This window comes from Delphinapterus leucas, chromosome 5, assembly GCF_059928025.1.
Source record: "Delphinapterus leucas isolate spDelLeu-1000000601 "Yukka" chromosome 5, BTC_Dleu_Yukka2, whole genome shotgun sequence".
Classification (NCBI taxonomy): Eukaryota; Metazoa; Chordata; class Mammalia; order Artiodactyla; family Monodontidae; genus Delphinapterus; species Delphinapterus leucas.
This window is the reverse complement of record NC_143133.1, coordinates 112,191,910-112,219,838: the sequence shown is the minus strand read 5'-3', so window position 1 is coordinate 112,219,838 and position 27,929 is coordinate 112,191,910. Positions and strand designations below refer to the sequence as shown.

General features: G+C 41.3%; 1 protein-coding gene and 1 long non-coding RNA gene across 3 annotated transcripts in view; one reads left to right on the top strand and one right to left on the bottom strand.

Moving 5' to 3' along the window:
- The window catches only part of LOC111187709 (uncharacterized), a 53,497-nt gene extending 25,568 nt beyond the window's left edge, over positions 1 to 27,929 (bottom strand). Inside the window, exons 1-3 of one of the 2 annotated variants that reach the window (XR_002648246.2) lie at positions 26,708 to 27,929; positions 26,475 to 26,579; positions 15,974 to 16,057 (exon numbers count right to left, since the gene is read on the bottom strand). This is a non-coding gene — a long non-coding RNA (uncharacterized LOC111187709). Of the gene's footprint in view, positions 1 to 15,973; positions 16,058 to 26,474 lie in introns of both variants that reach the window. The other variant, XR_002648245.3, reaches the window with a different exon arrangement.
- C5H4orf51 (chromosome 5 C4orf51 homolog) lies at positions 980 to 27,152 on the top strand. The gene is given in 7 exon segments (XM_089912404.1): positions 980 to 1,409; positions 6,292 to 6,353; positions 21,823 to 21,861; positions 21,864 to 21,880; positions 23,798 to 23,855; positions 24,329 to 24,531; positions 26,756 to 27,152. Coding segments are annotated over 7 exon segments (714 nt in total). The 5' UTR covers positions 980 to 1,182; the 3' UTR covers positions 26,864 to 27,152.

The following is a 27,929-nucleotide window of genomic DNA, read 5'->3' as shown; positions in this document are numbered from 1 at the left end:
AGGGCAAGTCCTCTGCATGTTTAAGGTGCCCCATGGGTGCTGATCCAGCCACCTATGGAGAATCCTTTTTTTTTTTTTTTTAATTTTTTGGCCACGCCTTGTGGCATGTGGGATCTTAGTTCCCCAACCAGGGATCAAACCCACGCCCCCTGCATTGGAAACGCGGAGTCTTAACCACTGGGCCGCCGGGCAAGTCCTGGAGATTCTTTTTTTAATGCTGATGGTGGATCCGCTCACGGAGTTGCCGATCAAGGTGCGGCAAGACGCGTTTCTATAAAGAATCACACAGGTTACGTGAATGAACACAGAGGGCTGAGAACTTCTGCCCAACATTGTGAAGCAACTATACTCCAATAAAAATTAATTAAAAGAAAAAAGAATTGATCAGAGAAAGGACAAAAATAGAAAGATCTGTTCCGGTTTGCCAATGAATAACAATTGTGTGGAGGAGAGGCAAGCGTAGTAACCAGGTTTAGAGTAATTATTAGTGAAGGATAGAGGAAATCTGGTGAACAGAAGATCCTAAAAAAGGTTCACAGTGGTGTTTCAGTGACCTTAATTCTTAACCCTGGCTGCTCTTTAGAACCTTCCAGAAATAAGCTTTTGAAAATTACCAAAGCCTGGGCCCTACTCCAGACCAAGTCAATCAGAATCTATGGGCTGGCGTGCTGATTTTCCCAGGTCCTGGGGCGACTTCAGCACGCCGCCAGCTTCAGCATCATTGCTGTACGACGCGCAAGAAGCCGTTTGAGTCACCTGCTCTCGCTGACATCACAAGAGGGGCACGTTTGCCTCCAGACCCTTGGAGGCCAGTCTTTAGAGGAAATGAATGCTTGGCACTGTCCTCTTGTTCCACATCTTAAACCTTTCACTCTTTTATTTATAAAAGCAGTGGCCACCTGCTTTCTTGCCATAATTTGTAGCAGTATATCGCTTAGAGCAAAAGCCAGAAAGTTATATAACTTCTAAGTTTGCTAGTTGAAATTTGGGGGGATGGAAGGTGGTATTTGTGGAATTGTGTGACCTGTTGCTTGGCAACTTTAAGAGAGTTCAGCTTCTGCATTCTGTGAACTGTCGGAAGTCACGGAGTTTGGTGAGGCGGGTCAATTAGTTCTTGCTACAAAAAGGAAATTAATTCTTCCTTACGCAGAGGGCTTGAAAAGTCGTCCTTCAGAGCAGGCCATGTCACACTTCTTCTGCTTGACTCCACAAATTCTTCTGCCCTTTAGCCCTCTTACTTCTCAAGAGTTTGATCTGATCCGACTGAAGGCTGGAGCATCTTGGCAGAATGAAACAAGGTGGTCGGATTCGTCTGTAACAACATATGCGGGCAGTTACCGGAAAAAGCAGCTGGATGATTCCATGTGCAGCCGACTTCAAGCAGGGCGGCACTGGCCTGAGTGTAACCAGTACGGTTGCTTTGTGATTCACCCCTGGCGATGTCACTCTAACTAGATGAGAATGCTGTTAGAAGGAGGAGGGTATTGTCAACCCTGAGACACTTTGTAGACTTCCGCGCTGTATATTTTCCTGGGTAAATGTCAGGGGGAGGAAGACCTAAATGTCAGTTACCAGCTGAAATTATGTTTGTATTGTCTATTTAGTACTCCTAGAATTATGTGCAACTACCTTTACTCTTTTTTTTTTTTTTTGCGGTTCGCGGGCCTCTCACTGTTGTGGCCTCGCGGAGCACAGGCTCCGGACGCGCAGGCTCAGCAGCCATGGCTCACGGGCTCAGCCGCTCCGCGGCATGTGGTATCTTCCCGGACCGGGGCACGAACCCTTGTCCGCTGCATAGGCAGGCGGACTCTCAACCACTGCGCCCCCAGGGAAACCCGTACCTTTACTCTTGAAAAGTTAAAATATGAGTATTCGGTTAAGATGTAGATATTCTGTCTTCTCTGCTCAGCAAAGAGGTGCTCCTGAGAACTTCACTTTGTTTCTTGTCTAGTTTTTCCACTTTGGGGAATTGAAAAATTCCCTCGAATCAGGAGGAACGTCGACTAGACCCTCCTCTGCCCTTCACCATGAATTGTCTCTGGATGAATTCAAGTGCTGGGGGCCCGAAAGACATATTCTGAGTGTTTTCTATAAACCAAGCCCTATGACAGGCCTACAGAAAACATTAATTTCAGTTTCATAGGGTAACTGAAACCACAGAAATAAGTAACCAGCACAGGGGAAGGAGATTTTATCAGTGTCTGTGGCGGGGGGAGGGGTATTGTGTTTCTGGAAAGAGCTCTGTAAAGCAGCTTTCTTCTGAGCTGGTTTAGCAGGTGGGGAGAGAAGGGAGGGCTGCCTGGAGGAGAGAGTGCACAAAGGCAGCGAGCACTTAATCCCAGGTGTTACCTGAGAGCTGCGAGCAACTCAGTGAGTTTGAGACAGAAAGCATTAAGTGAGGATGTGGAAAAGCTGAGGGTTCGAAATGCAGTATTTCGAATTTCCCTACAGTATTTCCCTCTGTAGGCTGTCAAATGTCTTGTCCAAATTCTGGAAATCTATTTGAAAATCAGTTGGATCATTGGCTCCAACTTGAGACGTGAGGAATAATTCAAATAATACCCTAACAAATACTAGTTATTTTGCCTTCCAGGGCTTTCCAAATTATCAAAACAATGCTTAAAGCCAAAATGTCTCAGAAGTACTTTGCAGTTGGATGCCTCGTCTGGTGTATTCCAGTGAACTACACAGTCACTGCAGTTTGAATAGCTCTCGAGTATGTTGACACCTCAATTAACTTTGGAAGTCCCTTTGCTAATTCTGTGAATTTTGAGGCACCTCTAGGCCAGCAGGGCAATCTTCAAGGCAATGCTTGCTTCCCTATCTCAACCTTGGACTCCCTGAGGTATACAAACCCAGAAAATATGAAAACTGTGAGAGCTCTGACTGGGCCTTTCAGAAGAGTCCCAAATTCTTTGAAAAGCAATGATTTTCCCTTCTGCATTGGTACTTATAGAGACAAATCCCTGAATGAAAAAGCAGCAGCATGTTGGATCATGCTTCTGAAATGAAGAGGCGCTGTGCCAGGGCTCACTAAAAGGCCACGGGACAAATAGGGAGCATTAGTTTGTTACAGCAGCAATAGGAAAGTACAGGCGGGTGTCGGAGATATTGCAATTTGGTCTAATAAAGTGAGTAACCCAATAAAGCAAGTCACACAAATTTTTTGGTTTCCCAGTACATATAAAAGTTATGTATACACTATATTGTTAAGTGGGCAATAGCATTATGTCTAAAAAAAATGTTCATGCCTTAATTTAAAAATACTTGGTTGCTAAAAAAAAAGCTAACCATCATCTGAGAACACAGCGTTGCCACAAAATCTTCAATTTGTAAAACACACGGTATCTGCAAAGCACAATAAAGCCAAGTCCAATAAAACAAGGTATGCCTATAACACAGGTAGAGTGGAGAGCAGAAACATTTTCATAATAAAGGAAAGTAAAAATTTTTATAATAAAGGAAGGAGCATGATACAAAATTTTCATGAATCTTTAAAAGCAGGAAATATAAAAGAAAATTAGTACTTATCAGACCAAATTTTCACTTACCAGTGAAAACACTCAGAACAGTGGAGAAAGGTCGTGTTTGAAATCCCAGGTAGATTAATTAATTTGAGCCAGATGCAATTTTTAAAATGAAAATTTAAAAAAAATGCCACTTTGCTAAAATATGTCAAGTTTTTAAGAATAAAGATAATCAAAGATGTGTAAGATCTCCACACAGAAAACTATAAGACATTAGTGAGAGAAAATAAAGACCTAAGTCAATGGAGAGATAAACCATGTTCATGGATTAGAAGACTAAATATTATAAAAATATTATTTCTCCCCAAATTGATTTATGCAATTCCAACAGGTGTTTTTGTGGAACTTGACAAGATGATTCAAGGCCAGGGAATAGCCAGGACATTCTCAAAAAAGAACAAAGTAAGAGGGTTGGTTCTACAGATAACAAAATTTACTATGAAGCCTCAGTAATTAAGGCAGGATGGTATTGTGGCACAAAGATAACAAATAGACCAATGGAAGGGAATAAAGAGCCCAGAAACAGAACCATGCATAAATGGGCACTTATTTATGAGGAAGGTAGCAGAACAGTGGAGAAAGGTCGTGTTTGCAATCCCAGGTAGATTAATTCCAGATGAATTAGAGGCCTAAGTGTGAAAGGCAAAACAGCAAATCCATTAGATGACGACATAGAGAATATCTTGTTGATCTTGAGGTTGGCAAAGATTTCTTAAACAGACACAAAAAGCACTAACCACAAAGAAAAAGTGAAGTAAATGGGACTGTCTTAAAATTAAGTAGTTCTCTTTAACAAAACACACCCTTACAAGTATGAAAAGGCGAGCTACGGAGAGGAAGACAAGATTTTCAATTCAGTGACTGACCAAGGGCTCATAACTATGATACATATAAAAAAACTCCTACACGGCTTCCCTTGTGGCACAGCGGTTGAGAGTCCACCTGCCGATGCAGGGGACACGGGTTCGTGCCCCGGTCCGGGAAGATCCCACATGCTGCGGAGCGGCTGGGCCCGTGAGCCATGGCCACTGAGCCTGTGCGTCCGGAGCCTGTGCTCCGCAACGGGAGAGGCCACAACAGTGAGAGGTCTGCGTACCACAAAAAAACACCCCAAAACAAAAAAAAAAAAACAAAAAAACCCTCCTACAAATTAGTAGGAAAAAGACAACCCACTAGAAAAATGGAACAGAGACTTTGAAATGAAGTTCATAAACCAAGATATCCAAGTGACCAATAAACTTATCAAAAGGTCCTTAACCACATTAGTAATCAGGAAATGTAAATTAAAACCACAATGAGCTTACTCATGTCATCTTCCAGAAAGGTTAAAATTAAAAACACCATTAATACTAAGTGCTGGTGAGAGTGTAGAACAATGAGGGCTCTCAATGAGGTCTCTCTCTGGTGGGAATGTGCATTGAATTGTTTTCTTTAGAAAAACAGTTTGGTCTTGTTTTCTAAAGTTGATGCTATAAATTTCCTAGGACTTAGCAGTTCTAAGTATATACCCAGCTGAAATGCACTGTCACACGTGCACCAAGAGACATGTACAAGTATGTTCATAGCAGCATTTTTCATAAAAGCCAAAAAACTGAAAACAAGCCAAACGTACAATATGTACTATTCATCTACAGCAGAATGCATAGACAGTGCTGTGATCATACAATGCCAGCGCAAAGGAACAAACTATGGTTACACCTTGTAATGACACAAACATTATATTGAGCGTTTTGAGCCAGATGCAATACATATTGTATTATTCCATTTACGTAAAATTAAAAAAAAAACAAAACAGTCTAAGCCAAACTATAGTGTTGGGTATATCTGCCTGGGTAATAAGAAATATAAGGAGAAGCAAAGAAATGATTCCCATAGAAGTCAGGAAACTGGCCCACTGATTACCTGCCTCAGACCTTCTGCCCCAAACCTACTGGAAAAATAATTACTGGGGTTGGGCTTAGAAATGTACATTTAAAAAGTAATACCCTCTAGTGATTCAATTGCTGCTGTAGGTTAGGAGAAGAAAGATACAGGGTGGGCCACCAGCTGTCATCTCAGGAGTTATTAGGGCTAGTCTGTGGGCTGAATACATGTCCAGGAGCATTTTAGAACTCTTTAGGCTGAGATAATTCCCCTCTATCCTTACCTCACACACACATTCCAGGTCCCCTGAGCTCGGAGACCCTCCTTCCCCCAATCAGAGGCCCTAAAACGATGGCCACCATGTGTCGCCCTCTAGAAATTGATGACTGTGCTTCCCGCCAAGCCAACTGCTTGCCTAAAACGAGTGTCATATCTGGATTCAGGGAAACTGAACTACAGATATGTTTTGAAAGATAGACACAGCATCTGTGAATCCCCAAGTTACCCCATTGCTACTAAGTTTTCCTGGGAAACCAACATAATTACCGTAATATTTCCTATTCCATTCATAGCACTTATTTTGAAAACAACTCTCTAGCGAAAGTCTCAGAAATCCTGTGAAAACAATTTTGAACTTAATGTTTGAGATTTTCATGTACAAAAGTTGAACACTTTACCCTTTTATGACAAATCAGGGACCAAACAAATCACTAAAGACAATGAGAAAGTCCAACTTGGGTTGATTTAATGAGATTTTACGGTTGGGAGTGTGGAAAGAGAGGAAGAGAAGAAGCGTCGAAGTTTAAGAAATCAAATGAAAGGGTGAGTGAAAAGCCCTGTTAAGTCCATAGTCTGTGACTTATAAACCCATAAGCTTATAATTTGTACTTGCTCTCTTTAGGATGTCATTGCCAAACTGCTTTGCCCACAGGGCTGGTCTCCAAGAGACCACAGATGTTAAAGGTAAGTGCAACATGATCAGTTCTGAGCACAGCCCTTTGGCCAAGTTTGCTGTCTTGATAACTTTTATATAGTTGATTGTCATCCAGATGGTTTCCATTTGCCTACTAAAGGCAAGGCTTCTCTAGCAAGAAAACGAGCATGTTCCACTCTGGATCTGTCACTCTTAAAAATAACAGTTATTCCAGGGCAGAAAAACTTCCTCCTCCATGTTAGTCCCAAATGTACCTTCTGACAGAGCTTGGAGCTCTAGGTAATGGAATCTGAGCTTTACTGGGTACATCAAAGAACTGGGAAGAAAAAACAAACTATTATAAACGACCAATTAGGAAACTCCATTTACTAATCTATACCCACCTCCACCCAGTTTTAGTTAAATCAGGATAACACTGGCTGCTATAATAGATAAACCTCCACATTCCAGTTGCTTAACACGTTAAAACACAGTTTTTTCCTTCATCTAAAGGCCCAGGAGGGTGTTTTGCAGACAGACCTTCCACAGGGTGATCTAAGGACACAGACTTCCTTCATCTTGGGGTTCCACATCCCCTGGGGCACCAGAGTCCTTTCTCTCCATCCAGCGGGAGGGAATAAAGGGTAGGGAAGGCACCCCTGCTTTTTCACCATTTCAGCCTGGACATGACTCACATCTCATATGCTCACATTCCAGTGGGAGAAGCGGTCACAAGACCCCACCTACATGCCACAGAGTTTAGATTCCTGGGCTGGGTAGACTCTTCCCAGTAACAACTGCACACTGTGGAAGGGGACAGCTGGCCCTCCTGCCACACACTCTGATTTTGGGGGAAGAAACACAATAGGTTTTTCTCATATAATTTCCACCTCTCAGGGTTCAATCTTTGAAGGTTTAATAAGACTAAAGATTATCTCAAATTAGGATTTTTAAAGCACCTTATAAAATATTCTGTTAATACTTTTTGTTGGATTTGTTGTTCAATATGTACCCATGTGTTGTGGGAGGAGGGCGGATGGTGTCAGGAACCACCCTGCAGCCTCATGGGGTTCTCCTAAATAATGGTTATCACCATTCTGCTGGCTTTCTTAATAAAATTGAACTTTATGGGAATAGTGCATTTGAAATGGGTTTTATGTGTCCCAGTATGGTCTGTTGAGGCAAGACACAGGACAGCTAACCATCTGTGCTATTGTGAAAGTCAGGAAAGACTTTCTTTCCCCGTTTGCAGTAATAAACGTAAAACTGAAACACACTACATAGCTCGGAGACAAGTCTGAGCTAGGGTAAGGGAAATTAAATTACTTACCACTGTACCATAGGTATTGCTTTGTTTTCCTATATCTCCCCTCCTGTCTTTACGGTAAAGTATTAGTAGAGGAAAGGTAGAAAGGACATAAATGTTGTATTCATAATGACTTACTGACGGACCTCGCCCATGTTGCCTTTTTCACTTTCCTCAAACGGTCATTTTTTTTTTTGCGTTACGCAGGCCTCTCGCTGTTGTGGCCTCTCCTGTTGCGGAGCACAGGCTCCGGACGCGCAGGCTCAGCGGCCATGGCTCATGGGCCCAGCCGCTCCGCGGCATGTGGGATCTTCCCGGATTGGGACACGAACCCGCATCCCCTGCATCGGTAGGCGGACTCTCAACCACTGCGCCACCAGGGAAGCCCCTCAAATGGTCATTTTAATTTAACTGATGACTACACTCTTCATTAAGAGGTGACAGTACATCAGAGTAGAATTATTTAATTTGGCCAGAGGATAACTTCCCTTTGTGCTTCTTTTCAATGTCCAATGTCTAAGTTTTGGATCATCAACTTTGTGCTAGAAGCTTCTAATGAAGGGAATTGAAACACAAAGCCAAGGATCAGATTGTCAGTACAAGCCCACTGGATAAATTTGCTCACCACTAGTGGACATTGGTCTGTCTCTTTGTAGAAATGTGTCCATTGGGACTTCCCTGGTGGCGCAGTGGTTAAGAATCCGCCTGCCGATGCAGGGGACACAGGTTCGAGTCCTGGTCCGGGAAGATCCCACATGCTGCGGAACAACTAAGCCCGTGCGCCACAACTACTGAGCCCGCGTTCTAGAGCCCACGAGCCACGACTACTGAAGCCCGTGTGCCTAGAGCCCATGCTCCACAACAAGAGAAGCCACCGCAATGAGAAGCCCTCGCACCGCAACCAAGAGTAGCCCCTGCTCACCGCAATTGGAGAAAGCACCTGCGCAGCAATGAAGACCCAACACAGCCAAAAATAAATAAATTAAATAAAATTTTTTAAAAAAGAACGAAGAAGAATTGATAGCAGATGAGAGATGTCATTAAAATTTTTTTTTAAAGTGTCCATTCGTAGATATGCAAATCAGACAGGCTGTTCTTAAGTGTGATTCACATCATCAGAGGAAATACGTTCTCAAATTCTTTTTCACGACTGCCTTTCAAAGAGTTCCATCTTATTTGTTCTGCCTACACTAAGGCGGGTTCTCCTTTTGCGTCACTATTAATTTTCTTTCCAAATGATATGGTTGTGGCTTTTCCCTTCTTTGTCCCCTCATATGCTCATCTCTCATGTTCAAAGAACAAAGCAGTAGCTAATAAAAACTAAAATCAAGGATCCTAAAACTGCAATACCACAGACAGTAACTGTTCAACAATTCAACTTTCTCTAAGACAGATTCTAGCAAGTTTTGTTTAATTAAAAAGCTTCTCTCCAGCAGAAGCAATTTATGAAGAGCGAGGTGGGATGCGGGGCAGCTGGGGTAGCTCTCACGGGCTGTTCCTTTCCCTCTTCTCGTTCTTAAGGCCATGCCTGTGTCCCTCCAGGATGAGCCCAACTTACCCTTGCAAAAGGGTACACTGGGCTCTTTGATTCTTGTTCTTCCAGGAGACGTAGTATGTACTAGGGAAGAGGTTATCTATAGAATGACCACATCAAAGCCCAGATGTGACAGCATGTGTAAGATCTTCTTGGGACATTCCCTAGCCACACATAACAAATTCCAAGTCCCTAAAGCAGCTACCTGGAACTCTCTTTATGGTATATGGCCTTTTACAAGGATGACAGGATCCAGAAAAATATTTACAAGAACCAAATAATATTCTAAGAGGGCAACGTGAATATGGTTTGTCATGTTACTTCAAGAGTGTGTGTGTCCATTTTCAACAACTTCTTTTTCTCCTATTCTTTCACTCTCACTTTTATTCTCCTGCAAAGCCTTCTCCAAACCTCAAGAGGCTTACAAAAGTAAAAAGAACTCACCAGACCACCCATAAGTCATGTCTTTACACAGGGAGATCTTAAAGCATAAACAAGATGATGTCACTTCTCTGTTTCCTGTCACACTTGCAATCAAATCCTAATTCCTTACCAAGGCTGTAAGGTCTTGCACAAATGGGACCCTGCCTACCTGTCCAGTCTCATTCCATGCCTTTCTGCTTTTGATCACTCTGTTCCAGTTACATTGGCTTCTTTCAGAAACTTGAAACTGCTAAGCCATTTCCCACTTCAGGACCTTTGCACATACATTCTCTTTGCTGGAATGCAATGATCTCAGCTCTGCTGAGCTGTATCCTTCAAGTTTGAATTTAAATGTCACCTCTTCAAAGAGGTTTTCCCCGGCCACTACATTTCAAGTCAGTTCTTCACACTCTTTCCATTTTTAATTTCCATCTTAGTTCCTAATTTGCCATGTATTATTGTATTCGTTTACTTGTTATCTCTTTCCTCTTCTAGAACATAAGCTTCATGAGAGAAGGAACTTGTCTGTCTTCTTCGTCTCTGTAACTCCAGCACCCAGGACAGGGCTCAGTACAAACCAGATATCGTTTAACTGTATGTTGAGCAGTGGTTTTTATGGACCTTCCATGGTTGACTTTTTCTTTCCCACAATATATTTCCTTATAGAGGCAGATTGTTACATAGAATTTGCCTTCCCAAAGGGAATTCATAAAGTACTTTCAAAAATTAGAATGTAGTTTTTACTGAAGCAACCTTTCAAAAACTTGTGTTTCCACGACCCAGCAATCCCACCACTGGGCATTTACCGTGAGAAAACCGTAATTCAAAAAGAGTCATGCACCAAAATGTTCATTGCAGCTCTATTTACAATAGCCAGGACATGGAAGCAACCTAAGTGCCCATCAACAGATGAATGGACAAAGAAGATGTGGCACATATATGCAATGGAGTATTACTCAGCCATAAAAAGAAACTAAATTGAGTTATTTGTAGTGAGGTGGATGGACCTAGAGTCTGTCATACAGAGTGAAGTCAGAAAGAGAAAAATAAATACCGTATGCTAACACATATATATGGAATCTAAAAAAAAAAAAAATTGGTCATGAAGAACCTAGGGGCAAGATGGGAATAAAGACACAGACCTGCTAGAGAATGGACTTGAGGACATGGGGAGGGGGAAGGGTAAGCTAGGACAAAGTGAGAGAGTGGCATGGACATATATACACTACCAAATGTAAAATAGATAGCTAGTGGGAAGCAGCCCCATAGCACAGGGAGATCAGCTTGGTGCTTTGTGACCACCTACAGGGGTGGGATAGGGAGGGTGGGAGAGAGGGAGATGCAAGAGGAAAGAGATATGGGGACATATGTATAACTGATTCACTTTGTTATAAAGCAGAAACTAATACACCATTGTGAAGCAATTATACTCCAATAAAGTTGTTTAAAAAAAACAAACTTGTGTTTCCAATGGCAGGCTTTAAAATCCTCTGTAGTAGCACATAAAATTGTAATACTTTAAAAATTGAATGAGGGAATTCCCTGGTGATCCAGCGGTTAGGACTCCGTGCTTTCACTGTCGAGGGCCCAGGTTCAATCCCTGGTCGGGGAGCTAGGATCCCATAAGCCAAGCGCGGCTTGGCCAAAAAAAAAAAAAAAAAAAGGAATGAAAAATAGCGTTCCAAATGGCACTGTTGCATTTGGTACGTGGTTTTAGATGTACACGCTGCGCCACCCCCAACCCAGGCTCTGTAACAGGCTGAACAAGGCACAGCCAGGCGAACCCAAATCTGAAACATACACACGCAGTCCTATAAACCCGTGACGGTGAACACGATCGGGGATGAGCGGGAGAGAGGAAAGAGAGCGGGAGGAGAGCTGGTGCCTGTAGGGCCCGAGGCAGGGCGAGTACCCTCCTCTTCTTCGTGATGTGGGTGTCCTGTGGCTTCCAAGCTTTGTTCACCTTGTTTCCATAACGTCTCAGGGATGTGCCCCCTTGTGCCGTTCTGGGAGCGTTTCTAAGGCTTTTGGATTCTGGAGGCTGGGGCCCCAGAGTGAAGGTGGGGGCAGATGGGTTAGGGCATGCCCGAAGAGAGGGACTTTTCCTGCAGGTGTGCTGGTCGGCCTGGGGAGGGAGCAACAGGCCAGCCCCGGGACGGAACAGTAAAGGGGTAAGATGGCCACCAAACCAGGCAAAATCTGCCCCAGCTGTCCTGGGAGAGACTCGCAGCTCGTCATCCAGGCTTCTCTACACCCAAACCAGCATCTCCCAGGCGGAGGCATCTGGAGGGCCGCCCCTCTCCAAGGCATCCTCTTTTCCAAAGGCCAGGATTTGGGGCCAAGAGGAAAGACTCCCCTCCTCTGCCTCAGCTACCAGGAGAAACCCCCAGATGAAACCTCCCACCCCGCCAAACAGAAACCTAATTCCTACCTATCTCCTCCTGCATGTGAATTCACGCCATCTTGTGCCTGTCACCTGAGTTGTTTATCCCTGAGGTTCCACACTTTGCACTCCTACCACCCGCACTGAGAATGTTCTAGCACTTTCTCCACCAATCCCCCCCCCACACCTGTTGCCTGATGGGGACTGATATGACTTGTTCCTGGATTCCTCCTGGTGCAAGCCCTGCAGGTCTATTCTGCTGGGGGAGAAGAGGACTCCTCAGGCTTCGACATGAATATCCACCCTGGCTGTTCCTAGGGCCACTCTTGTGTGCCTTCCATTGTTAACACAGGCGAGCTGCCCCTGCAGGACAGCTGAGGACCAGCAGGGCCGCCGGGCAGGCCACTGCCTCACCTAATCCTTGCCCCCCGCCCCCTCTTCTTCCCACTGCCACCGTGGAGCTCGACAGCGCAGCTGCCCAAGGAAGGGAGCAAAGTGGCTTAGAACAAGCCTCACCCACCACGGGGCTCCCGACTTCACTCCTGGTGTGGGCTGTCACAGCAGAGGGACCTTCTAACGCCGGCATTTAGTCTGTTTTCTGGTTAATTTGTATGCCTGGCTGTGGGAAGCGCATACATTTCTTTTAAACTACAGAAAGAAAAAAGCTTATATTGGCCACCCATAAATCCAGGCAGCCTGGGAAGCGTTTTGCCTGGGACTGAGGTCCTCACCACACTCAAAATGACAGATACGCCGGATGATGGCCAGCACACCCCAAAGAATCCCAGGATGGGCCCCCAGACCCACGGAATACCAACGTCCCTTTCAGGAGTTGGGAATTTTGTTTTCCTCTATTTGAAATCAGGAAACAGTCTAATAAATGGTTAAATGTGTTTGTCAGAAAATATTCAAGTGTAAGGCAAGAGTTTCCAAATTCCCTGCAGAGACTGGACACAAGGGAACATTGGCAGCTGAGCCTGTTATTAAGAAGGTCACAAGATGCCATCTGTTACTGTGCATACTTTGCTGTTCAAGCAAAACATCGACTAGGCAGTGGCTGCGATTGCTTTTGCCCGTGAACTTAAAAGATAGCACGACAGTGGGCACTACAGTGATTTCAGGGGCTTGTGTGAACAAACCATGGGTCTGCCTACGGGACGGGCTGGAGCTATGTGGGGAGAAGATGGGAAGAAGACACTGTTTTTAGGTCTGTCCTTGGTTATGGCTCCAATGTAATTTGGGATGCTGCTGCCTGGTTTTCTTAATCTTTTTCTGCCTGGTTTTAGCCATCTATAAAATATGATACTAGCACTTCCTTGCCTATAATTATGAAATTAAGGCAGATAAGTGAATGCCTTATTATACATAATTAAAGATTTTAAAAAATATTTATTTATTTGGCTGCGCCAGGTCTTAGTTGCGGAGTGCAGGATCTTTAGTTGTGGCATGTGGGAACTAGTTCCCCGACCAGAGATCGAACTGGGCCCCCTTCATTGGGAGCGTGGAGTCTTAACAGCTGGACCACCAGGGAAGTCCTAATTTTTTTTTTTTTAATTCATAGAAAAGTTGAAGGAATTGAACAACCAATATTTGCCTACTCTCTGCCCAGATTCACCAATTGTTAACATTTTGCCACATTTGTTAACATACAGCTTTATCTCAGTCTCTCCCTATTGATACTTGTATATAGCACTTCTTTGCCGAACTACTGAGAGTAAATTACAGGCATAATAACAGTATATCCTTAAATATTTCAGCATGTACTCCTAGGAATTAAGAATGTTCTTTTAGCAAAAAAAAAAAAAAAATGTTCTCTTACATAACTGTAATACTATTATCGCACGTAAGAAACTTAATACTGATAGAAAAAATTTTACCTAATATACAGACCATTAAATACCTTATTCTTAAAAATCTGTCAGGAAAAGATTCACTCTGTCATCTATCCCAATGGTTAGCAATTCTCTCTTTGAAATACTTATATTTTTGAGGCACTTTGAAAAGCCTGATGAAAGCTCTGGGCCCTATCTTCGGAAAAACATCCATTGAGACACTTCTACAAGCCAACAATGCGTACCTCTTGGATCCCTCCAGGGTGTCCATGGACTCTTGGTTAAGTGTTGTTAATCTTTGATCTAAATTCTCCTCTTTTGTGTACATACAATTTGAGACCACAGTACTCCAAAAAGGTTAAAAACTATTTTTCTTCACTTTCCAACATTATGTTTTGTGTTCATGAAGCTTCATTTCAAGGAACTCAAAGTTTCAAGGACCTCAGGGATGGGTAGGTAGGAGATCATATGATCCCCTAATCTAAGATAAGAAAACGGAATCACAAATACAGCTGAGAGCAGTACAATGACAGATACCCAGCAGGTGGACTACATGATTAGAAGACCAAGAATATTTCCAAACTTGAGCTTCTCTGATTCTGAAAGAACGGTGCTCGCAAACCCACACTTGCTTTCTTGATAATTCACTTTTAGAACCAAATACCTGTGGCATTCCAACAGGGTTGGGGCAAGATTTATGGACCTAATATGTAAGGTAGAATTTGTTGGCCGTTACTGACATTGTTAGTTTCATCAACAAAATTGCCCAATTTGGTTGCAATTCTAGGAGGAGGAAGTGGAAGCAGGGAGGTGGATACACAGTAGCAAATTAGGGTAATGGTAAATGTCCTTAATTAAAAGGCCAGCTGAAACTGCCAAGGTCAAGTTGCACTGTGGGCTCTAGTTTGTCAACTGTTAACTTGCAAAGAAAAAAATCGTCAGCTGACCAAACTCCAACATATGGGAGCTTTTGCTGGTGTTCTTCTCCATAAACAGACTGAAGAAAATGAGAGATGTTTCTAGCTCAGTTAGAAAAATGACCAAGTTTGGCTACAAGATGAGCATAAATGTGTAAATCCCTCATGCAGTGGTCTAGCACAAATTCTAATGCCTGTTTTCCCCCTATAATCCATCAAACGCCTCAAAGTTACTTTCTATAAAACTTCTATATTATAAAATAATATAATTTAGTGATTAATGATTATCTCATATAATTCTTGAAAGAAGGGTGACAAAAAACTACCTAAAGCCTCTGGCAGGCCTATGGGATTTATAAAAGTCTTATAGAGCTTTGAAAAGCTAAGGATTTAAAAGCCAATGGAATAATCAGAGCTAATTACGCAGGATGAACTTCTAATCCACAGGCTTTAACTGCCGCTGTGAAAAAGTGAGTTTTCCTTGAATTTAGCTAAATAATTATTAAACTCTTTATTTGACTTTAGCTTAAGATAGCTTGTTTTTTAAACTTTATCAGCATAAAATAGCACAAATAATGAGGATCTGCCAAATGCTATTCCTCTCCCTTGACTCATCCCTGTTGACCAGGCCCCATCATTTTATGCCAAACCAGACCCTCTTTACCTTTTTAAATCAATTTTTATTTACTTTTAATCAAATTTAATTTTTCCATCTTATAGGAAATTTATAACTTATAATTTTTTCCTCATAACAATGGCTATAATCGCAAAGACAAATGTTGGTAAGGATGTGGAGAAACCAGAACCTTCATTCATCGCTGGTGGGAATGTAAAGTAGCACAGCTGCCTTGGAAAACACCTTGACAGTTTCTTTAAAAGTTAAACATAAATTTACAATAGGATCTAACAATTCCACACCTAGGTACCCACTCAAGAGAAGTGAAAACAGATGTCTACACAAAGATTTGCACGTGAATGTCCACTGCAGTATTATCTATAGTAGCGAAAATTGGAAAGAGCCGTTACATTCATCAGTTGGTGAATGGATAACAAAATCTGATATATTCATACAATGGAATACTAACTACCCACCAATAAAAAGAACAAAATATGGAATGTGGATGAACCTCAATAAAATTGTTAAAAAATACACCAGAGCTTCTTCAGACCTTGAGAAAAACGTATAGCTTTAGAATTTCAGCATAGTCTTGGTTCCCTCCGATTCTAAGAGTATAAGCTGTGTATCATGGAAGAATGTTCCAGGCATAAATTTACCTTGACTTCTGGCTTCCAGTTCTGCATGTAAGGGGCTTGAAAGAGTCCACTCCATCCTCACAATGTGGTAAAAAGCTGAAGAGACTGAAAAATCAACAACTCTTCTTAGATCCATAAGAGAGGTGAGGACACAGGGAAAACCGCCACCCCCAAGACTGAAGAGACAGACAGATGAATTCAGAGAGTCACAACTTAGCAGAGCAGAGTCTCACAAGTGGAAGCCACTATGGGAACCAGTGCCAGGGTTGGAATACCTGAACAGTTATTGCTGACAAATTGCTGGAGGCTCAATGTAGACAAGTCTGAGAGTGAAAAATTCTAAAAGGACCCAGGCATAGGGCAACCCCTACAGTATTATGAGATTTACCCCCAGGAACTTGACCAGGTACCCACAGTAAATATCAGAGAAAAATCCCCTTGTGCTTCTGGTAGGGGGAGGGGAAAAAGGAACCATTTTGAAATACTCCAGAGCACTATATTCTTCTTAACAAGGTCTACCCTCATGAGAAGCTAGTTAACCAGAGCCTAATCTGCCAGGGTGTTATCATAGCCTAACTGACCTGGGAGCATGGAAGTACCCAACTCCAGCTTACTCAAGCTTTCCATGTGGGAAAAGAAATACCCAACTCCAGTCCACTTTAGCCATTCTGTTCTACCTAAGCAGGGAGAAAAAAACTTGGAAAAACTTGTGAAGTTCACAGTCCAGAGGCACAGGCTCACTAAATGGCTGAGACCTAATCATAGGACTATAGAATGCTTCCCCTCCCCCTACAACTTACCACCACATTATTTAAGGTCCTATTTACAGCAATTCCTTTTACCTGGTACAACATGTTCTGCTATCAAGAAAAAATTACAAGGCATGCTAAAAGGCAAAAACACAATTTGATGTAACAGAGCAAGCATCAGAACCAGACATGGCAGGATGTTGGAATTATCAGACCAGGAATTTAAAACAACTATGGTTAATATTCTAAGGGCTCTAATGGATGAAATAGATAGTATACATGAACAGATGGGCAATATAAGCCTACGTGGAAATCCTAAGAAAGAACCAAAAAGAAATGCTGAGATCAAAAACAGTGTAACAGAAAGAAAGAATGCTTTTGTTGGGCTTATTAGAAAACTGGTCACAGCTGAGGAAAAAAATCTCTGTGCTTGAGGTTACCTCAATAGAAACCTCCAAAACGGAAAGGCAAGGAGAACAAAGACAGAAAAGACAGAACAGACTGTGGGACAATAGAAGGTGTAATGGGCACACCAGGAAAAGAAATAGAAAAAATATATAAAACAATAATGAATGAGAATTTTCACAAATTAATGTTGGACACCAAACCACAGATCCAGGAAGCTCAGGGAACATCAAGAAGGATAAATGTAAAACAAACAAACAAACTCTACATAGGCATATCATTTTCAAACTACAGAAAGTAAAAGTTAAAGAAAAAATCCTGAAAGAAGCCAAAGGGGAAAAACACCTTACCTATAAAGAAACAAGATAAGAATCACATCCAACTTCTTCTCAGAAACCATGGAAGCAAGAAGAGAGTAGAGTGAAATATTTAAAATGTTGACAGAAAGACCCCACTAACCTGAAATTCTATACCCTGTGAAATTATCCTTGAAAAGTGAAGGAGAAAGAAATACTATCTCAGACAAACAAAAACTGAGGGAATTTTTTGCCAGTAGAACTGCCTTGCAAGAAATGTTAAGTTCTTTAGCGAGAAGGAAATAATATAGGTCAGAAACTTGCATCTGCATTAAAAAAAGGAAAAGCATTGAAGAAGGAGTAAGTGAAGGTAAAATAAAAACTTTAATTTTTCTTATTAATTGATCTAACAGATAAGTTTGTTCAAAGATAATAGTAGTAACAATGTATTCAATTATGTATGCTTATGTATATGTATATGTCTTATGTATATACTTATATACCTATGCTTATATATAAGTGAGGTGAATGACAAAAATAATACAGGAAACAGGAGGGAGGAAATAGGAGTATTTTATTATTATAAGGTATACTCATGAAGTGCTATAGTGTTATTTGAAACTACACTTGGATTAGCTGTAAATGTATATTGAAAACTCTAGGGCAACTACTATAAAAGTAAAAAAAAAGAAGTAGAATTATTATACTAAGAAAGGAGCAAAATACAATCATATAAAATGCTCATTTAAAATGACAGAAGGCAGAAAAAGTGGAAGACAAAAATAGGAATAAGGGCAACAAGTAGAAAATAAAACAAATAGGGTAGATGTTAATCCAACTGTATCAATAGTCATTTTGAACATCAATGGTCTAAATACACTAATTGAAAGACAAGAGGTTATCAGTAGATCAAAAAACAAGACCCAATTATATGCTATCTACAAGAAACCCCATTTAAATATAAAGACACGTATAGATTGAAAGTGGATGGACTTGATTTTCATCATATGTAAGTTTTAGAAATACCATACAAAGTTAAATGAAAATAAATGCTTACAAAAATAGAAAATAAATGCTTACAAACCAAACTAAGTAACTGAGAAAGTTTTGAGATGCTTGGTAGTATGAAAAATTAAAAAAAACACTTCAAATCATAATAATTGCTATAAAAAAGTAAATAGATGGAGAAAAATATACTATGCTAATACCAATGAAACATAAAGGAAGAATAGCTCTATTAATTTCAGACACAGCAGACTCTGAAACAAGGAAAATTATCAGGGATAAAGAAGGGCATTAAATAATAATAATGATAAAGGGGTCAATTCTCCAAGAAGACATAATAATCCTTAACATGTATGTACCTAACAACAGAGTATCAAACTACGTGAGGTGAAAATTGATAGGAAGGAGAAATAGATGAATCCACTATCATAGTTGGAGATTTCAACACCTCTCTATCAGAAATGGACAGATCTAGAAGGAGGAAAATGAGTAAGGACATAGTTGAACTCAACAACATATCAATCAATTGGATATAATCAACACCTATTAAATAACTTCATCCAACAACAGCAGAAAATACATTCTTCTCAAGCTCACATGGAACATTCACCAAGATAGACCACATTCTGGGTCATAAAATACACCTTAACAAATTTAAAAGAATAGCAATCATAGAATGTCTGCTTTCAGACCACAGTAGAATTAAATTAGAAATCAATAGCAGAAAGATAACTGGAAAATCCCCAAATACATGGAGATTAAACAATACATTTCTAAATAACACATGGGTCAAAGAAGAAACGTCAAGAGAAATTTTAAAATATTTTGAACTAAAGAAAATGAAAACACAACTTATCACAACTGGTGGAATGCAGTAAAAGCAGCGTTTCGAGGGAAATTTATAGCATTGAATGCATATATTAGAAAAGAACAAAGATCTAAAATCAATTTAGTTTCCACCTTAGGAATCTAGAAAAGGAAGAGCAAATTAAATTCATAGTAAGCAACAGGAAAGAAACAATACGTAGTAGAGTAGAAATCAATGAAGTTGAAAACAGGAAATCAAGAGACAAAATAAAGGAAACAAAAAGCTGTTTCTTTGAAAAGATCAAGAAAATCAATAATCCTCTAGCTGGGCTAACTAAGAAAAAAATAAAGAAAGGACATAAATTACTATCAGAAATAAATGAAAGAAGGGAAATCACTACAGAGCCCATGGACATTAAAAGGATACTAAAGGGCTTCCCTGGTGGCACAGTGGTTGAGAGTCCGCCTGCCGATGCAGGGGACACGGGTTCGTGCCCCGATCCGGGAAGATCCCACATGCCATGGAGCGGCTGGGCCCGTGAGCCATGGCCGCTGAGCCTGTGCATCCGGAGCCTGTGCTCCACAACGGGAGAGACCACAACAGTGAGAGGCCCGCATACAGCAAAAAAAAAAAAAAAAAAAAGATACTAAAGGAATACTATGACCAATTCTATGTTGACAAATTTGATAACCAAGATGAAATGGACCAATTTCTTGAAGATACAAGCTGCCAAAACTCACACAAGAAAAAAATACACAATCTGAATAGGCCTATATCTATTAAAGAAATTGAATTAGTAATTAATAACATTCCCAAGCAGAAAGCAATAGGCCCAGATGGGTTCACCAGTTAATTTTACCAAACACTTAAGGAAGAAATTATACTAATTCTCTACAATCTCTTTCAGAGATTAAGAGGTGAAGGAATACTTCCTAATTCATTCTATGAGGCAAGCATTACCCTAATACCAAAGCCAGACAAGGACATTACAAGAGATATACAGATAAACGTATCTCATGAACACAGATGCAAAAATCCTCAACTAAGTATTAGCAAATAAATCCAACAATGTATAAAAAGAATTATAACCACAACCAAGAGATATTTATTCCAGGTATGCAAGGCTGGTTCAACATTCACAAATCAATTAATGTATCCATCACATCAATAAGCAAAAGACAAAAACAAAAAACATCCTACAGGATCATATCAATAGATGCAGAAAAAGCATTTAACAAAATTCAACACCCATTCATGATAGTAAACTAGGAGAAGTCTCAGTAAACTAGGGAAAGACGAGAACTTCCTTAACTTGATAAAGAAAATCTACAAAAGAAACCTATAGGTAACATCATATTTAATGACAAACTCAAAGCTTTCCCACTAAGATCAGGTACAAGGCAGGGATTCTCCTCTCACCACTCCTTTCAACATAATACTGAAAGTACCAGCTAATGCAATAAGACAAAAAAAGGAAATAAAAGGTATAGAGATTGAGAAGGAAGAAATAAAACTGTCTTTGTTCACATATGACATAATTTTCTAGGCAGGAAATCCAAAAGAATTGACAAAAAAAGTCCTGGAAGTAACAAGTGATTATAGAAAAGTTGCAAAATACAAGGTTAATACACAAAAGTTGATTGCTTTCCTATATACCAGCAATGAACAAGTAGAATTTGAAATTAGATTCAGTGCAAACCCAATCAAAATCCCAGCAAGTTATTTTGTGGGTATCAACAAAGTGATTCTAAAATTTGTATAGGGAGGGATAGATAGGCAGAGCACAGAGGATTTTTAGGTCAGTGAAAATATTCTGTATGATACTATAATGATGGGTGCATGCCATTATAGATTTGTCCAAACCTATAGAATGTACAACATTAACAGGGAACTGTAATGGAAACTGTGGACTTTAGGTGATTATGATGTTCCAGTGTAGGTGTGCCAATTGTAACAATGATTAACACTCTGGTGGGGGAATGTTGATAATGGAGAGGCTATGCATATGTGGGTGCAGGTGGTATATGGGAACTCTATGTATCTTTCTCTCAATTTTGCTGTGAACCTAAGACTGCTCTAAAAAATTAAAATCTTTAAAAGTGTAGAGCATTTGAAAGGTTAACTTTTCTTTTTTATGGGGGAGAGGGGACACAAAGAATTATTTTGTAGCTGAATTAAAATTTAAGAAAATTAATAAAGACTGAAACACAGTCCCTAGTTTAGACTTACTTCAGGAAAACCTCATAGAGAAAGCCAAAGGACATATAAAACTGAATTATTCTGATAACACTATTTTTTATAGACTCAATTTCAATGTCTTCTTAGCTATTATCAGTATGGTTTTCTTTTTAAAATAATATTGAAATATGTACTATAAAAAGCAAACAACTTTACCCAGCCACCCCAGAAGCTCCAGAATGTTTACTATGACTTAACTTTTATTTATAGCTTTGTCTTACCTCTTACTTTTCTGTTGGTCAGATTCTAAAGGGAAATAAGTGATGTGTATACAATTTGTTGGTATAGCCTAATTGGGAATGTAAGAAATTTTATTCTAGCACTGGGCTTGATCCTTGAAGAAGGTTTTCCTTCTTCATTTGCACGCAGGACTATTCCCTCATATAACCAGCTCCTTTAAAAATTCATTGATGTCAAGCATGGAGTGGTAAGTGCAACGTTTCTCAGTGATCATTTACATGTAGAGCTTAAATGATTGCATATTGCATATTATTTATTAAAAAAAAACTGGAGGGAGTTGGAGTTATTGTTTAATATATTCATTCATTAAACATTTATTCCTGAGTGCTTATTATGTGTGTAGCTTTCCTCTAGATGATGGAGAAACAGAGTTAACCAATATTATAATTGTGAACTAATGATACTGTACTTTCTTTAATAGTCACCAACTTTTCCTCTTTCCCATGTGTGACAATAACGATACATACTACACTGACAGTTAAAAACAAAAACAGCTTTTCTCTGATTGAAAACTTTCAAATAATACAGAGAAATAGAGACAAAAGTAAAAGTCACCTGAAATCCTTCCCCTCTCCCCAGGGATAATCACCACTAACATTTTAGTGAACTTCCTTAGAAACTTATCTCTATACTTATGCATACATAAAGATGCGCACAGGCATACACTTAGAGTACATTGATGGGATGTACTCTAGTCCTCTGTAATCTGCTTTAACCACTTACTGTTTTCATGGGCATCTTCAACGTTAACACAATCATTATTTTAATGGATACATAATATTCCATTGACTGGATGTATCAATTTAAAAATATGCCATGTTGCTGGGCATTTAGGTTTTTAAAATTTGTTAACTATTATAAATAGTGCTGGGATCAGTAAATTTGAATATAAATTTTTAGAACTGTACAATCATCATCTCAGAGTCCTTTCCCATAAGTAGAATTCTTAGGTTAGAAGGTATGCTTATTTTAAATTTTGATGTACAGCCAAATTGCCTTCCAGAAAATTAGCCTTATGAACTAGCAGTCCACAAGAGTGCCTGTTTTCCGATATTTTCTCTAACACTGGCTTTAAAAAATAATTTTGCTGTTTTCAATCTCCTTTTAACTTTCATTTCTTTGATTATCAGTGAGGTTGAGCATCTTCTGTGTACTAGTTACTCATAGCTCTTTTGTGACTTATAGTCAATTCTCATTATTCAACGTAGTTATCTTTTCTAAAGTCTCCACTAACACTGAATCACTGAATACTGAACTATTATTGCTCCTAAGGGAAATGGAGGGTCAGGTTTCTGTGAGCCTCTGGTCATACGGTTTTCACCGTATGTAAATTTGTCTTATGCGTGTTTCTGGTTAACAGTACCTTATTTAATATATATTGTTGATCCATTAATGTTGAACTTACAGCACTATAACCTGTACCTAAACAAAGCTTATCTAACAAACGTATTTTCTCTGTAAGGCACATCACAGCCTTCCTGCACTTAGAAACACTAGATAGCACATCAGCACTGCACCTGGGGGCCATCTTAAACAGTAAAGTCATTAACAAAAAACATGAGAATGCAGAACATGTGGCATTAAATTGGCTGCAAAAAGGACACTTTGTTTACTGTATGAGAGCTGAAACGAGAAAGAGTGTGCTCTTGTTGGACCTCCATCGAGACTGTGCATGTCAGGTGACTCAAACTGTTTGCCACTTTGGGCATGTCCTTGAACAATCTAAAAAGTGCCGCGAGTATTGACTTTGGGTTTACATATAAATTTTAGCAAGCAGGCAAATTCTCAAATATGGAATCCATGAGCAACGAGAAGTGATTGTATTCACTTCCTTTGCCCATTTTTCTACCAGGGTGTTTAGCTTTTTCTTATTGGCTTGTGTAAGCTATTTGCATATAAGGATAGCAATTTTATAAATATTTTCTCCAATTTTGTCTTTCTATTCTATTGCTAGTATCTGTTAGTATAGTGGCTGCTGACAGCAGTATCAAATGCCTTTTGAATGGGGAGGATGACACAGTGGAAACACAACAGTGGAAAAGGAATTTTATTAAGTTTCTATTGTGAATGTGGTTGGTTTTATTTTTACCTCTCTTTTTCACAGGCACACCAAATTCTGTCTGGGGATTTTCCTCTAGCACCTCCAAGTTATGAAAGAACCTGTAAGTCCAATCCCAAACTACCACTTTACATTCATGTTCTGCCTTTATTGTAATTATGATCTTTATCTGATATCTTCATCCATTCCAGAGTCTGAAGTCATTTAAGGCCTTTTGCCTCCTTCCTCCCATCATGCACTTTGTTACGTCATTGCACATACCTCTCCTAACTGTAAGGATGGTAGGAAGCTGAAGTAAACAGTGGGGGGATTCCCATAGAGGCACTGCTAGCAGCAGCTCTGAAAAAGAGTGCACCTGTGAAAAGGCTGTGATGGTGACAGAAGCTGGGGGTCGGGGTGGGAGGGTAGCATGTGTGTGTGTGTGTGTGTGTGTGTGTGTGTGTGTGTGAGGTAGGTAGTGTGTATGAACTATTGATTAAAAAATGGTTTAGGAAAAAAAAATGGTTTAGGAATGTCTGTACAGTTCATTTATTTATACTATGATAGACTCTACCACGAGCACTTACACACTGGCTGTCTGTCTCTTCATGCCAGATGTCAGAATTAAAAAGCCAGCATCTGAGAACCTGATGAAGTACAGCTGACTAAGGAGAGAGTTCCTGAAGCATGTAAGAATCTTTTCACTTGTCACCCAACAGTGGATCCCTGGGAGTGTCAGTGATTTTGCACAGTGTAGCCGTGAGGGTGGAGGTGTGTGTGTGTTTAGAATTGGTGTGAAGGTAATCCACAATTTACAATCATGTGATAAATAGAAAAGACTATAGAAATAGAATATTCTGATAAGTAGTCTTCCCAAAAGCATCATGAACATTTCTTGTTTAGATATCTACAGTTATTTTGGAAACAAGCCTCTAAGAGGCTTTTAGGGACTGGAATTTCTCTCCTACGGTCCAAATTCTCATCAGTGACATCAGGGATTTGCTGGATTCCACCTCTTGTGAAAAAGGCAATAAGTTCTCAGATTGTCCTCCCCTTCTGGGGACCCACCGTGGGTGCCCAGGGTCCTGGGCTCAGCTTCCTCATGTGCCCGTTCTGCTACCCAACATCTCCTGTCCCCGCTCCCCCTGACGTGGCCCTCCAGAGCAGGGGCTTTGTCTTGCCTACTCAGACATTCTCAAAACCCAGTAATTTTTAACAGGATATGAAAATGGGATTCTTCTTATATCTTAAGAGTTCTGGCAGAGACTTCTAGAGAAAGAAAGAATAAAAACTGGTTTCTACAAGCACCCTACTGACTTCACCTCATTTAATATAAAAGTTACAACGATTTCTGCTATCCTATTACTTCTGCTTAAGATTTCTCTTTAAATTGACTTAAAAAATGTGGCCTCACCCTAAGTAATTATATTTACAATACCATGGGTTTGGTATGCTAGTTATGTGCATTAGACAAAAACCTGGACTTCCCTGGTGGTCCATTGGTTAAGACTCCAAGCTTCCACTGCAGGGGGCATGGGTTTGATCCCTGGTGGGGGAACTAAGATCCCGCTTGCCGCACCACAGCAAGGCCAAAAAAACCCAAAACCTGACCATTAAAATAAAAATGTTACTCAACTATCATCTAACATTATCATAAGAACCACCAGTATATATACATATCACTTTGGAAAATCCTAGTCTGTGGGCACCAACAGGCTTATCTGATAAATTTCGCTAATGGGACAGGGTTGAAACGGCCCACCTCCAGTTCCCAGGTAGCTAATCTATTTAATGGTGGCCTTCCAGAAAGTTACCAGGTAACCTTCCTAGCACGGGAGGGCAGGGCTGTGGCAGGCAGTGGAGGGAGTTGTTCGGGGGCATTTGAAGCTGGGCAGTCCACTGAATGTTGTATTATGCGGGCAGCCAGGGACCTCTCTTCCCTGTAGGGTTGATGCCTGCTTCTAGGAAGGGTAGCTGATTTCCTGAAAGTATATTTACTGCTAGCTGGCCTCCTGGGAGTTGCTCGGGAGAATCATGAACTATTGTTAAATAAATAAATCCCTCTTGCTGCACAGAGTCGTACTGATGCCAAGCAATTCCGCTGCCAGTGTCCGCAGCTGTTCCAGGGAACAGTTGCCTGTCTCTTCGAGGTGCTTCCCCGACCCCCTCCCCTAAAGTGAATTTTCTATACTCACAGTAGCTTCTTTTTAGTCAACAATTACCGACAAATTAATGACATTACATCCTGCTCTTGTTTATATGGTGCAACAGGCTAAAAGTACAACACACACACAGGCACACCCCACACAATTAATATGGGGTGCTTGTTTGGGAAGCCTTGGGCCTAGAGTTCTGAGTAAAGAGTAAATCACAACTTGTAATTTATAGGCCAAGGCAAAAATCTTAATTTGAAAAAAAATAGGCATTATATTTGGGGGAATGGGAACAAGCACTGAGATGTAAAATGTACACATTCCTGCATCAGCAGCAAGTAGGGACTGAATGAGATTTTCAGCAATAAGTAAGGACTGAATGAAAATTTCAACCATCACTAACAGTATTCTCACTTTAAAAAGTATTTGCTTGGTGTCTAATGCTTTTGGTAACCATCTTCTGCATATTTATATTTCTGGGTCCTGTCTTCAAGAAGTTCATGATGTAACACTGGAAAGCAGAGACATCCACGCCCAGGAATGTCTGGACTAAAGGGATGGTAGGGAAGACAGGGGGAAAAAAATCTTACCGCTAAAGGATGATTAAGGGGCAGTAGAGAAGCAGTGAACGGTTCGGTTATTGATTCCAAGAGTTCTTGCCTTTTTTTCCTCTCCTGCTAATTGATCTGGGCTTCCTGTCACAGACACAATACATGAAATAGGAAGGTTAAAGGAGGTGGAAGAAAATGCAGGAACAATCCCAATTCCTGCTCGTTACCGATGTCTTGGCAGTTTAATTCCCAATTCTGTTCAAAAAAGTAACCTTAGCGTTTGGGCGAGTGCTGACAACCAGGCCATTTCTTTTTTCCAGCTTCGAGAACCATGTAATTCTACAAGCAAGACTAGCTCATCTGAAGACTCAGAAGCTGATCAATACTCCGTTTACAGTCTGGGAAGACCATTCTCATCATTTAGCTGAGTCGGAAAACGAAGCCACAAAGCTGGAGGCCCAGAGCTTGCTTAATTAACGCCTTTGAAGTATGAGAGGGCCCGGGAAGACCCGGACCTGGGCAGGTTAGCTTTCTTGGGCACTTGCCGGGGCTTCAAACGCCTTCATCCCTGTTTGTTTTTTCTCTTAAATTGGAAGAGGGGACAAAAGTCATCGTTATAATCATTATTAAAATTTCCTTTAAAATAAATACTTGGAACCACACTTCTCTGCAAGAACCACAGAAATGGTGGTGTGGCCCCGACAGCTGTCGTCTCCAGCGTCCAACGAGCCAGCTCCTTCCGTCCGGGGGTCCCGGGCCGGGAAGGGCGCAGGGGCGTGAGAAAGGCTCTTTTGTATTCAGAGCAATAGCCGGCAGAGCTGCAGCCTTGCACCGCCAGGTCTTCCTCCGCGCGAGGCGCCGCCAGGAAGCAAGCTGGCGAGGAGGGGCGGCCCGCGTCGCGGCGGGGGCGGAGCCTGGGGGCGGGGCGAGTCGCGGCCTTTCTCGCCTCGGCTCCCTCCGGAGTGCCCTCAAGCCTCCATAAGCCCCTCCCACGGCCCGCCCCGCCCACGGCCCGGCCCCTCCCCGCCGCTGTCTTGGTCTCCCGGCTCCTACTGTGCACTCGCCTCCCGCCTCTCAGCAGGTCCTCCTCCTCCCTCCAAGATCCTCCTCCCCCGCTGGATCTAGTGTCCGGCGCCTTCTCTTGCTCTTTCTCCTCCGGCTTTGCGACCCTCCTCCCCCTGCATTCCCACCGCCATCCTCCTGCCCGCTGCCCCCGCCCACGCCGAGTGCGCTGGAGGGAGGGCGCGGAGACCCTGCGTGCGGGAAGGCAACGTCGCTGTCCCGGGCGCGAAGGGCCTCCGCTGCTGCTGTCCCACCGGGGGACGCCGAACTACGTGTGGTTACGGAAGTAGCTGCCTCCTGCTACACCTCTTCCTCCGCGCCCGCGCCCGCCTCTCTGCCCGGTGCCCCGTTTACTCCCATTTACCAAGCCGTCCTCCTCGGTATGATTTCTGTTAAATAGAAAAGGTAATTAAAAGTCGCACCACCACCCCT